At 37.5% G+C, this 13817-nt stretch overlaps 2 protein-coding genes across 4 annotated transcripts in view; one reads left to right on the top strand and one right to left on the bottom strand.

Annotated features, from left to right (window-relative positions):
• KCNIP1 (potassium voltage-gated channel interacting protein 1) overlaps positions 1–13817 on the bottom strand; it is a 469203-nt gene that overhangs the window by 418019 nt on the left and 37367 nt on the right. The window lies entirely within an intron of this gene.
• Positions 623–11405, top strand: KCNMB1 (potassium calcium-activated channel subfamily M regulatory beta subunit 1). 2 transcript variants are annotated; one of them, XM_027665232.1, is made up of 5 exons: positions 623–806; positions 6278–6443; positions 7899–7926; positions 8017–8094; positions 10063–11405. In XM_027665232.1, the coding sequence occupies exons 2-5, from the start codon at positions 6307–6309 to the stop codon at positions 10330–10332; spliced, it is 513 nt and encodes a 170-aa protein (XP_027521033.1). In that variant the 5' UTR covers positions 623–806; positions 6278–6306; the 3' UTR covers positions 10333–11405. The 2 variants fall into 2 exon arrangements, with proteins under 2 accessions (XP_027521033.1, XP_027521032.1); XM_027665231.1 differs by having other exon boundaries at positions 7899–8094.

Below are 13817 nucleotides of genomic sequence, written 5' to 3'. Positions count from 1 at the left end.
GGGAGAAGGTCCTACCCTTGTTTACAAGTACTCTCTTAGTGATTCTACTGGACTAATTCATTTAAATTCCTTTAGTCTCCCAATAAGAGAGTTTTTCTCTCTCAAAACAGAAAAATTTACAAAATAATTTTATTTTAGCTCTTCTCTGAAGCTCTGTTACAGGAGTTATCCATTTATACATCCCAGAAACTTGCTTTGCTTTTTGGCTAGAGGAACATGTTGCACACTGTAACATTTATGATATGATGGATGCTTTGTTCCTGTGTATAGGGTGTACAGTCAAAATTTTAGCACCTGTTGCATTCAAACTCACTGAAACTAGTGGCAACAAAGCATTCACACACAGCTGGTAATAGCTTAGATATTAAGAATTAAGAATCAGTACCACTGGTCATTGATACATTCAATTCCTTAAATCTTACCCAAAAGATCTGTCAGATTTCTAAACTAAAAAAGCTGTACAAAAGGAGTAGAGCCATAGCTTAACACAAATCCACTAAGGTATGTGGTAAAGGGACTCTAGGGTATGAGAAGTCAGTCAATATTGTGGTTTCCTGGTTTCCGCAATGAATCGCCAAAAGGACAGTGCTCTTTCATACCTTACCATTTATGGTTACAAAAGGCTTTGTAATAAGGGAACTAAGTTAGGAGTTCAGCCACAGCAGAGAAAACCCAGAGAAGTACAGGAAGGAAAAAAATAATAAAAATCCCTTTCAGCTCTGAGCTCTACTACTATCTCAAATCTGTCATGTAACAGAAGATTTTTTTTTTTTATCATCAGCGAAAGCAGCATTTCATCAAAAACTGTGAGTATATTTCTAAGCAACTGTTTCTCCTTGGGAGCATACAATAGCTTTGGGTTCTGAAAAGTACAGTGTTTTGGGAAGCAACAGGCTTTCTAAATCTGCAGCACTATGGAGGACAGCACAGATAATTTTCCTGTAGCATGTGAGCTAAATTGTTCTCTCTTTTGTAACTCGATGCAGTCTGATCATTCTTCATAACTGTTAGCAAAGGTAACAGTAATATTTTCACAAATGAAGAGTATAGAGCTCATATAAGATCGTACCTTTTATTCATTTTAATGGTAAATACACCTTTACTCTTAGGAGTTTCACGACTTTGGGTGTTGAGCCTTACTTTAGAGGTTGTGCGTAGTTACCCCTAAGTAAGGCACTCAAACTCTTCCAGACTTCCCTAAAACCTACTCTTAAACTGATTTCTTCTGTGCAGCCCTGTACAGCACAGAATCAAAAACAAGCACTTCATAAAGATTTCAAAACTGCTGAACTAAGCAAGTAACTTCTTTTTTTTCCCATTTTTAATTTTTTTAAGAATCACCATGTTTAAAAGCTAAAAGAATTAGTCTTAAATAGCTGCATATGTTTTTAAAGAGAAGAAAAAGCTAATTTCTTTAATTCACTCTAGTGGCACATCAGGTAAACAGTACAGCAACAAAGCAAAATGATACAGTACATTTCATAAAATAAACATAGTTTATCATGCTAAGCAGTCAAAATATTGCTGTTTCAGGTTTCCAAGACAACTACAAGAGAATCTTCTTTTCTGTGCACTTTTCCATCGAGGTTCAGCACCACCTTTTTCTGTAACATACAGTATTTGTGGTCCCAGATACACAGAAAACTTAAGTAATGGTTTCTTATCAATTTACAATGAACAAAACCAGTGTTCTCTGGCCCCAGCACCCCTGGTACCAGTAAGAAATGCTTTCTAACTGCTAGAGGAGGAGACTGAGGGTGGGGAGAGGGAAAGAAAGTGACAACATAAATGCAGTTTTGACTTCAGCCTCTTGTAAGTGGTGGGGCAGCCGATGAGAAATGGATGAGTGTAGGATTGGAACAGAAAGGAAGAATCTAAACAATGTTGAAATATTGACGAAAACACAGGTAGGCAAGTGTGAGTGATCAAACTAACTCTACTCAGAGATAGTAATAAATATGTAAACACAAGCTCTGTCCCAATAACATAATCTGTAGAGAGCTCATACTTACAGATCTAAAAATTTTGCCTTCTAGTTCCCACACAATGCACTTGGCCAATAAACTGTCACCAAAAACCATGTTCCTCTTAAAAACCCAGCAAAGCTGGCAGTTTTTAAGTTGTCCATATAAGGTGTTTTGAGAATAAAACAAGGTGACTATTAAGTTGGCACTTGATAGGCGAAAACAAGAGGCTATTTTATATGTAGAGGCTGTAGAGGCCAAAGAGTCCTGGCCTGTTAAACAAGTCCTCATCATATCAGAGATGTGGATGACTTGCATCACTCTTCTTGGTATGATGCTGTATTAGAACTTGATGCAATACTTAAATACTCACTGGAAATTCACCATACAGTGTGAGATACACTAGCTAAAAAAAAAAAAAAAAAAAAAAGACCAGCTCACTTAATATTTATTCCCAACTTAAATTCAAGAGAGAGATTTAGCAGCCTTTCTCCTGCAAGCAAGATGAATTCATCACTATTACTCATACTTTATCCAAGTTAAGAGCATCCTATAATAGCTCAAGAGAAAGGTCCCATCCAAACTCATGGAGGTCACACCACTGGAAACTGCTCAAAGATGAGGGAGGAGGAGGAGGCAGACTTCTCACCAAGTATCAAACATGTCTCTAATCAAAACAGGGGACTATTCCAAACCTGACCAGATGGCATCCCTAGTATTATCACCAGCAGCTGTCAATGCAGTGATTATAATTGAAATTGCGCAGCTAATGTACTGTATAATTTAAGTAGATTGAAGATTAGGCAGAGGGAACATTATGAAAACATTTGCAGCTTATGCATTCCTAATAAATAGGGAGACAGCCTACAGAATCTTCAGTATAAAAATACATTTAAATTTTCTATTGAAGGCCCACCTTGTACGCTTCAACATCTCCCAATTCAAATTTGCTCAGACTTCCTGGGCCAATCAAGTCTTCTGCAGTGCTTCATTTTCAAACACTTAATGATTTTGTCAGAGGAAACACTAAATCAGCTCTTTCAACACTTGTTCTAATATACATAGACAGAGCCAGGAGCCAGAGAAAATTTTTTAATCTGAAAGAATTAACCTTTTAAACAATGAGGAAATTCCAAATAAATACATTTTTCCATATGCATGCAGTATTGCTTTGTCTTGAGAGTTGGAAAATGAAGGATTTCCAGCAGAAGAACGTAGGACTTTTTATGTAAAAAAGAAAAAAATCCACGTGTGTTTCCTTTGCTCTTTAGTGTATCCTCTTAAATTTTTCTGTTCATGTTTGAAATAGCGTTACAGATTTTTTTCTGATCTTCTACATTGGAAAGCAGAAAAAAAAATGTACCAGGAAATGTGTATTTCAGTTAAGGGACCGCATTTACAGCTAATCTGGTTCAGCAATAGAACAATGACATCCCTCATTTACACAGTCTGAAGACCTAGCTGCTTAGTTTATATATCCATAGAAGCACTTAAAAAGATATTATTAATGAACCTTTCTTGTTAACGCTCTGCATAATTTAAATGTCCTTATTCACTTTGGGGCAGAGCAAATATCTGAACTGGGGGAGCAGAGGCAAACAGGATCACTCAGTAGCCCATGCAGAGAGCCAGGGTCAGGCAGTCTGCCTTGTGTCAGGACAGATAACAGCACTGCACTTAAAGCTAGGAAAACTCTTGGCCACTTGAGAAAAATTTCCAGTTTACATATATGAGTTCCTTTTGTGTCTTAAAGAGGTAAACTTGCAGTTTTAGATTATTAGAAGCATGAGCTTAGTGGTACTTCTGCTGCGCGTGTGACCAACATTCAAGCAGACTGTTGGAGCAATTACATTTCTTATTAATTCTTTGGTTAATAGTCCCATGGTTCTTGTTTTCCATGTAATAAGGGGGTTGATTACCTTGCTGTTTCTCAGTGTAACTGGGTCAGTTCAGTAAACACAATGGCTCGTCTAAAACTCAGTTCATTTAACAGCACTAGGCCACCAGAAGTTTTCCACAACTCACGGTGGCAGTATCAGTCTTTCATTTTTTCAGTTTCTCACAGAAAATTAAAGATTAATCATTGTTACTGTATGTAAGAATTTCTTACAAACAACACATGTTTTCACTCATCTATCTTTAGCTTTCCACTGTGCTATAAGGACCTGCTACCACATGGTCTTGAGGTCTGTGCTCCAGGGCCAATGATGTTCCCTTATTCCACTTTCCCCTCTGACCAAGCTGCACAATAGGTAAAGGAGAGTCAGTTTAATATGTCTTAATGTGCCATGTTGCCCAGTATTCTAAATATTTTGGAATTCTTTGGGTTTTATAAGTGCTATTTCCAATTTTACATGAATATGCAGGTGCAGCACAAGCATGCTGGCACCATTTGATGCCACACATTCTATTTATAACACCATTGACCAAGCAAAACACAATACAGCCTTACTTAAGGGCATTAGCTCACATTCTGCATTAAACTCAAATGCCAGTAAACAGGGAAGATTTGTCTTATGGCAGTTTTCAAATTGAGATGCTTCTTACAATGCCAATGTATACAATACATAATCATCAGAAAAAAAAAACCTCCCCTCAAAATGCTGTATGCAAAATTCCCAGTGGATGTTGATGTTTTATTTAAAGTGGAATTAAATATGGAACTGGACAAAATTCCATATGCTAACAGTAACTCCTTTAGTTTCTAGGGACACCTGAGAACAGCCTTTCACTTTGATATCAAGTACTATCAACTTCAAAATACATATTTAAAATTTGCAACTAATCCCAAGTTATGCGAAACAACCAAAGCTGTTTTGCTGTCCACAGACGTCTATTTTTATTGCTAATAGCACAAACATTCAGGTGTTATAGAAGTCTAAAAACAGTAGCATGTCAATGTTCAAATACCTTTTTCCTTTGATCATTAAACAGTCAAAGTGAGGCACTTTTACCAGTGAAAACCAGAACTAACATGAAAGAAAGCAACATTCAATATATTTCCATTCTTTCCTTTAAGAGCTGAAACTCACAGCTTTGAGAGCTATCTCATTGTTCACCAAATTCAGCGTGGTCCTCTACCTGCAGTAACAGCATAGCTCTGCCAGCCTGAGGCAGATGGAGACCACCTATTCACAGATAACCTGAAGAGCCTATTTGCTAGCTTTGGTTTGTACTTGTCTTACACTGTACCTAAATTTAAGTCTGAACACAGGTGGATTTAGGCAGGAACCACACCATACTGAAGGCCAGCCAGAAAGGATAAACGCTAAACACATACCTGAAACTATAATCCTGAAAATGCACTGCATGAAGCTGTGCACAATTGCCTTGCACAGGAGAACAGGACTGAAAACTTGTTCAGCATGTATGTAACATATTTTCTTTTTCTCCTTCTGCTCTTCTTTCCTCTCTTATCTCAAAAAAAGCCCACACAAATCTTGCCAGTCTTGTCCTCTGCCATAACAATGGCTTGTGCCATGTTTTCATGAAAAAACAAACCCCAAAAACCTGCAGTCACAGCTGTCAGTGAAGCAGATACTGATGATGGGTTGAGTTCACAGTGAAAGTTATGGCCCATTTATATAGTAATTCTAGATATCACCATAATTAAATGACATATAGATTCACAGCAATTATTTTCAGATTCTCCTTATCAAAGCATTAGGAAGATCATTTAGAACACTCTTTGACAAGGGAGTGGGGGGGCTAATGCTAGTCACTCACAAGCTCGGGTTCAGACAGCAATGCCCAAGAGTTCCCCTAGTGTTACACCAACACCAGGTTTGGAGTATCCCTGAATGGGCAAGGCCAAAAAACTTGCAGAAGTCTGAACTGGAAATCTTAAATGCTAAATTTTAAATTATTCAGTTCTCTTGAAATAACACAATCACATTTCAGACTACTCCAGAAGAAAAGGCGTCATGTAAAAAGGATTCCATTCTGGGAAGATTTTCCCTTTATGCAGCCTTTACCAATACCAACAGAACATCTCTTACTTCAGAGAAACAGCAACATAAAATAGACTGAAATGGACTGTTAACAGAATTCTCCCCAAAAGTTATCAGGTTTTCCTACCCCACCTCCTAGCCTATACACACATACACTTGTTGAAGGTCTATAGGGTAAATTAAAAAAGTGGAAAAGGACTCTAACAAAAAACACAGTAACTTTTTTTTTTTAATTTATTTATAGTTTTGCAAAAATTAGACTGTTCCTTCATGGAATATATTGTATTTCAGAAACTTGCTACACAACCACAATAACTGTCATGTTTTCCCTCTTCTTTCTGTATTTGATTTTATACCAAAAAGAGGTTGCTCAAGTTTCACAACTCTAGATCATGTTGGGAAAGAAGTTGGTGACCGCTCAGAAGAGAGGGGAGACAAGAGCCCTGTGCCTGGGACTGGGAATGGTTGCATGCTCCATGATGATGTACTTTTTTATTGGGATCACCATTGTGCCTTTCTACACTAAGAGGTAATAACAGCCATTTTTTTATGAAATAAAGCTGTTCTTTTTCTTGTCATCATCAAATACTATTATTAAAAAAGTGATAAAAGATATGTTAGTAATTGTACAATAAATAAACCATGTACCCTCAAAGAGCTCATAAGGATTTAAGACAGAAGAAAGGAGGAAAAAAAAATGAGCCAAGAATATATTTGGCACTTAAAAGTAACCATAAGGAAGAGAAAATTATGCTCCTCAGGGCTAAACAAAACAAAATAAAAAATAAAACATTTAGTGTGAAAACACATAAAATCAAAAAAACAACCATGCTTGTGGAAGCTTGACAATGAAAAGCCAAGTCTTGCAAAATAAAAACAGTTTTAAAAAGCTTTTCCACGTGCAGGAGAGTGTTGGGTTTAATAAAACTATTAGAACTTGAGCAACAGAAGTCAGGACAAAATTGTTCACTGGAGAATCTGTATCTTACTTCTAACTCAGCCATCATAGGAAACTAGCACTGAGTGTGCCAGAAAATGTTGCAGAATACAATGAATGCTGAAGGAGTTACTATTATCGACACTTTTATTTCATTTTGCAAATTCTGCCTCCACACAAAAAATCAATTTGCAAAAAATCAAAGTAACAAGACAAAGAGTGCACCTCACTTGTTCCCATTTGAAGATTTTGATAGAGAAAGCGAGATATCCACCTCGTTCTTCTTGCTAGAGCATCTTTAATCTCAAAACTGTTTGAAAACCATTATGTCTAAAACAGAGTAATTCACATATATTTTATTTATTTTCCAACCTCCAGATTACATTACAAAAGACAGATGCATGTAAAGAAATTAGTTGGTACGAACTCGAGTGAAATTATTTCTTGACTTTTTTGCCACCAATGCGTACTGCTGTGAGCAAAAGTTTATTGCATTATCAATAATAGAACAGTAACTCTTGAGAAAAAGGGATATGCAACAGCAAAAATTTAACTTTATCCAGAAAAAATCTGGCTTCTTATTCATGCAAAAGGCCTATGCAATAAAGAAAAGGGGGGAGGGGAAAAACCGTAGGAACTGATCTGAGTTCTGAGGCTTATTGAAGGAAACTAGTCAAAATAGTTCTGAGACATCGAGTGTACTGCATTCCAAGTAGTTACTACCAAACATTAAAATCCACAGCAATTTTTTTTCTTGAACAACACTTGAAGCCTGCTAAAGATGGGTAGGTCAAAATCTAACTGCAAAACACAGAATGCATAACAAACAACAGCAACAACAACAAAAATGCTTTCCTGCACTTCTTCCCTATGGCAGCCTTTCTCCAAGTGCAGCTATGGAATCAGGGTGGACACACTTCACCGCAGCAGGATGGAGCGGTCATGAACTCCAGCCATGCCACCACACACAGATGCATCTCCACATGCAACTTTCAACAGATGCTCCTAATGAGCTTAAAAGCAATATCTTTTGTTTTGGTTTTGTAGCGTTTGGACAACAGAAACTGTGTGCAAGGTACTCAAGGCCAACATCGAGGACAAAGTTCTCTGCCCAGACAGCGAAGGCTCAGAGGACGAGGACATCTTTTCTTATCCCTGTCTACAGGTGTGGGTTAATCTGACAGCCTTGGGACAGGAGGTTATGCTGTACCAGACTGAAGATACACTGGAAAGAAATCCTAAGGTGATGGTTTTTAAACAAAGCAGCACAGTATAGAGCAGGAGTTGCTTGTCTTTTACATATTAATGTCTGGTCTTAGACCACTGCTGTGGCAGTGCCTAGAAGCTCTGTTAGGAATTGGGGTTTGGCACTGTAATAATGAAGTGACATTCTCAAAGACTCAAGGGTTTTTTTGAGCACCCATGTTATTGGTTTCCAACAACATAACTCCAATCTGTAATGTCATTTTTAAAACATTCCAGAAATGACATAGTTTGGATTTTATTTTAAGCATTACATCAAACATTCAGTTAATTCTTGTTAAGGAATTACACCAACATGAATATATAACATTTGTGAACATTTTAAAATATTTTTCTCCAAGTTGAAGACCAATAGGAACAATTAATTTATAAGCTGTGGTTTGCCCAGTTCCATGTTGAATTATCATGAGAGACCTGAATTTAAGAACCATCCAAAATCCCAATTTTACTTCCATTTTTTGTGTATGATATGAAGCAGGGAATAAAGAAAGCAGAGGAAACAGCAACATGATGCACATTTTAGACAGAAAGAAGAAACAAATAAGTGATTTTGGAAGATGATCACACACAAAACTCATTTGGTTTTGGTTTGGTCTGCAGCAGTTTCCTGGACTCATGGAGAGGGCAGTGGCACTGTAGGTAGCACCTGTGTAAGGCAGAGATGCTGGGTATTGTGGTAGAGATCCCTTGGTCAGTCATTTTAGGGATCTCTTCCCCAGAGGACCAGTGCATGGGTGGGATAGAAATGTGGGTGCACAATATTCATTTGGTTTTAGAGGTCCGTGAAAGATTAGAGAGGGGGAAAGTGAGGGATGTTATACTTTTGTTCCTGCCAGGGTTTCTGCTTGGGAATCAGCAGAGTGTTCAACGTTTTTGGGCTTGTTCCCCCAGAACAAAAAGTGCTCCTACAGGTACCCAGTTCCAAGAAAGGTCAGGTTTAGTTCAGTTTCAAACCCATGAGTATTTCAGAGGCCTTATTCCAGATCAGCAACTGTCTTAAGGGGGAAAATTGAAATTCAGATCTTGAAGGTCCAAGACTGAAGTACTTTCAGAATCCAGAATAAACATGCTCAGACTTCAAGAGCAAAGAGTTACAGTTTCACACAATGCAAACCTAATAGCATAAAACAGTTAAGCTGAAGAGAATTTTTCTAACTAATGCCTATCTTTATAGCGACTATCTCAGGGAAAGTTACATGCAATAAAGCAGCAAAGCAGAAATTATCCAGTGTAGATGGAAACAAGTCTTGCTCACTGCAAGACGAGGTGATTTATTGATTTCCTACCTACTTGCGTTACTGCAAGTTTTCAGGTCAGGAACCATCCTCCCTTCTGCCTTGGCCAGTTTCCAGTTTAATACACCTAACCATTATTAGATATCAAAAATAATATTGCAGAGAAAAAAGGTTATGAATAACAAAAAAAAAAAATGTGTGCTTCAGAGTCTAATAGAATTTCCACTGAAGACTAAATAACTGCATTCTGTGTTACAAGAACAAGTAGGAAGCCTCCAAAAGCCACGCTTGCTGCATTTTTTCTACTAGTTACAATCAAAAGCACACAGTGAAACAAGCCAGTGTGAATTTCTGCACAATTAACACTTTCCTGCTGTGGCAGTGCCTAGAAGCTCTGTTAGGAATTGGAGTTTGGCACTGTAATAATGAAGTGACATTCTCAAAGACTCAAGGGTTTTTTTGAGCACTCATGTTATTGGTTTCCAACAACATAACTCCAATCTGTAAATTAGCAGACTGGGGGCATAGACACACTGATGGAAACAGGGAAACATGGCAAATGGGTTATGGACATAATCGAGACAATCTTCAAGGATGCCAAACCACAGAAGATTTTGTCAGTACTAGCTTGACTTTTTTCCTCAATCTGATTTAACTACAGACTTTGCATTAGAGTATCCATTATAATGAATCACCTTAATTTCTTATTCCAGTGCTCGTACGTCCCAGACAAGTCGGAGAACTCTAAAGAAGTTAAAGCACGAATAGAAACAATTGCAAGCAATTTCAAAAAATACCATACTTTCCCGTGTTACTATGATCCAGGAGGAACACAGACCAATGTTATTTTAAGCAGACTTTATCCCCCCAAAGGCCTCCTCTTTGCTTTCCTCTGGCCTACACTCATGTTTACTGGTGGATGTCTGATTATTGTTCTGGTAAAAATTAGTCAGTATGTTTCTGTTCTTTCTGCTTGGCAGTAGAAAATAAATTTCTAGCACGGATTGTTGCAAAATATTAAAATGCCTTTGTTCTGCCTGTTACTGGTACTCTGTGACTCTTAATATACCAGGTGTCCATCCAAGGGCAGGCATTCCAAAGAACTGAATGGCACCCACTATGGATGGCAATCCATTACCCAAGGAGAACATATGATTCCCAGGAATGTCTGAAAATACCTCATAAGCACACAGACCAAGTTACTGTCTATTGTTTCCCTGGGCTTTATGAGGTACAGCTGCTTTGCAAAGCTACAAATTCAAGTTTACTACTAAACTCTTGTTCCACATTTTAGATGTGGTGCTAGTTTTCTGATTGATTGAGATTAGTATGTGCCAGATCCATATACATCGTCACTGGTAAACACATCCTTTATACACTTATACACCAAGACATTAAGTATTCATGGTATATTCTTGTCTGTTGAGAAAGGCAGCTTTGTTATGGTGCAAAAAGATGTTTGTTTTCATGGTTTTCTCTCTGCTTTTGGGAAAGGGGAGGGAGAAAACCACTCAAAATATACACACACAGACTTTACAAAACTTGCCCTCTAATCATCTAGCACCAGTTGTATAGAAAGAAATGCATAAAGTACAGGATACAGGAAAGAAGCTCATACTAGAAGTTTTTGTATTTAACTCAGATTTTAGTCTTGCTTTATTTGAAACAAGTGCACCACTCAAGGAAGGTTTCCTGCCTGCTATTTGCATAGATTATAAAACTGTTAAGGAGAGGAAGCTAAGACATAAAGAACATTATTATGAAGTAGGGTCTTGGTTCTGGTCAGGACAGGGTTAATTTTTTCAGTAGCCAGGAGGAGGCATGGCTAGGACCCTGATGTTATGCTATACCACCTCATGTCATTTTCCAGGGATGGGGAAGGGCTCTCTTCTGGGTTGGTAGTGTGGGCAGATGGAGTAGTTGCATATTGTTGGGAACGAGAACTCATGCAAATCATTCATTTCTTGTACACTCTTTTATTAGCATTGTTGCTGTTACTGTTGCTGTGTTCATTGTCTTATTTCATTGCTGTTTCCAGTAAATTGTTCTTACATCAGCCTGTGATCTTTACCTTTTGTGCTTCCAATTTTCCTCTCCAGCCACCCACAGGGAGGAAGGGAAGTGAGCGAGTGGCATATGGTTTGGAGTGTTTTGGTGGGAATACTAAATTGGGGAATACCATTCTTAAACCACAAAAAGTAGAAAACATCTGTGATGCCTTACTAAATACAAGAAGCTAATGTAACAGACAGAAGTTTACATGCCTACCAAAAAGATATTTCAAAAGAGGTATTTTTGTTTCCAGTGCCAAGACTCCTAGGAATGCTCTGATGCACATATAGAGACATTCTCTATTCTCTCAAAATAACTCTGTTTCTCTCAGTCAAATTTCAACTGCAACAAATTTCAACCAGAGGAACATGAGATACTTCCCATATACTGTATTTGACTAGCATTCGGAACACAACTAGTACATGCTTTTTCATCACACAACTGATAAACCACTAGAAACTATCATTCACAGGAAAGTTGCAGGGCTTAGATATAAATTAAAATTAATTAAATTACACTAGAAAAAGTTATTCTCATTAATGTGGCAAAATTCTGTATTGTTTATTGTAATAAAGAGAAAGGTTGAAATATTAACCCATTACTTGCATTTTCTAACATTACAAATGGAACAGTGTCAGAGTTTGCTTTTCATCATGATCAGTAAATGAAAAGTAGACCAGGATAGTACAAAATAACAGTTATTATCCTCATGAACACTCATTCACCATTCAAAATATAGATGGTTATCTATAAGAAATGTACAAAAGGAAAAATTACCTACTCTAGTGTTTCAGATCATGTAAGCAGGGGCTGTTAAAAGAAAATGAAAAAAAAAAAAAAAAGAAAAAAAGCTAAACCTCAGAAATTAATATAGGAGGAGCACTGTGTCCACAGGGAAGACAGTATTTACATCTTCATACAACACTTTTGTGAAATGAGTCTGAAGTTTTGTGTATATACAATTTTAACTTCTCTCATTCAGAAAAGTGAATGTTCAGCTGGCACAGGTACAGGTGGTTTAGGTGACCAAATGGGATGGGAAGGGGAAGGGATCCTACTTTGTTAGTTCATAAAAAGCTGAGACTGGAGTATAAGAACAGCTTAAAAAGTAGGCAAACAGGTAGGATACCTTGCTGAAGGTAATGCACTGTACTGGTACCAAAGGAAATGACCAAGCTAGCCATGAATAGGATCTTGCAAAGCTTTACTCCAAATTTCATTTTTTAGCAGTTTAGTCTCCAGATTGCAAAGCTGAAGTTGCTCATTAGTACTTTACACTCAGTCCAGCAAATTGGCAGCCCTGTCACCTTGCTCCCCTCCCAACTCAGCAGGAGATCAATGAAGGTGGGATGTTGCTGGCAGTCCCTGTGGCCCCACTTACTCAGGAGTCAGGGCCTTTTGTTTGAAGAGCAAAAATTCAGCAGAGCTCAGAACTTGGCATGAAGCATGAAGACCAGGAGTAACTGCTTCCCACTTGCCCTTGGCTTCCCAAGACCATCCCCTAAAGCCACATCCCCTCACATCCCCTACTCATACTTGTCCCTGATAATAGCAGATGAAGATTTATTCGGAGTGCAAGCTGTGTCTCCAGATTTACCTTCTCCAAAAACAAAGCCAGTCAATTGTTACATGAAATTACTTACTTCCCTCCAACGTGGACACATTGCGAGTACCCCTTAAGAAAAACCCTACTAAAATTTTGTTCTCTAAAAAAGTAAAATTTCCTATTTGGACAGAAAATGTTGCAAGTAAAAACAGTCAGTGCAGAGGGAAACCTACACACAAATTGGGAAACTCCATTGTTCTGGAGTCTTACCAAACATCACTTCCTTTTTAGCCCAAAAGAAACAGAGGATTTAAATGTAAAAAGCCAAATATTCTACTGCAGAAAACAAAATGTATAGACACCACAGAAGTCTGTTCTTGTTTTTAAATAATATTTTGATCATGTATACAGTGTTGGTTATTTTCTACATTTTTACAAGTTTAATGTTAAATACAGATATTCTTTTTCCTTTACACTTTCACTTTCTCCTAATGTTAAAACTAAGTGTTTTACAGTGCATGAGGTTGATTAATCATTCTTTTGAACTTTTGTAAATATTTTTCTATGCTTTTTCCGTCTACAAAAGTTATAATTCACTAGAGAGTGAAGTTTTAATAACACACTCTATGCTTCTTACAGCAACACAGAAGGAAGCAATATACCCTTTGTTTCTGTTTGGTAGGGATTTCTTTAATATTATTGGCTTATACCATCAAGTCTACAATAACTCTGATGAAAAATATAATTTTTCTGAGATCCAGTAAAACACTTCCTATGAGAAGTGCTGCCATACAAGCAGTGACCACTGCAGTTACCCAACTCAGTTTCTCAAAGCAGAGTAGATGATCAAGGTGTATATTAAAGCATTAG

Source organism: Corapipo altera, unplaced genomic scaffold (assembly GCF_003945725.1).
Source record: "Corapipo altera isolate COAL_440 unplaced genomic scaffold, ASM394572v1 111, whole genome shotgun sequence".
Classification (NCBI taxonomy): Eukaryota; Metazoa; Chordata; class Aves; order Passeriformes; family Pipridae; genus Corapipo; species Corapipo altera.
The sequence above is the reverse complement of the archived record's forward strand: the minus strand, read 5'-3'. Positions and strand labels throughout refer to the sequence as shown.

What these genes read in the sequence shown, in the direction of transcription:
- KCNMB1 (XM_027665231.1), top strand. Translation starts at nt 6,307, where the DNA reads ATGTTGGGAAAGAAGTTGGTGACCGCTCAGAAGAGAGGGGAGACAAGA. An exon ending in GTGCCTTTCTACACTAAGAG is followed by an intron (nt 6,444 to 7,898) that starts GTAATAACAGCC and finishes TTGGTTTTGTAG; the next exon opens with CGTTTGGACAACAGAAACTG. An exon ending in CACTGGAAAGAAATCCTAAG is followed by an intron (nt 8,095 to 10,062) that starts GTGATGGTTTTT and finishes TTCTTATTCCAG; the next exon opens with TGCTCGTACGTCCCAGACAA.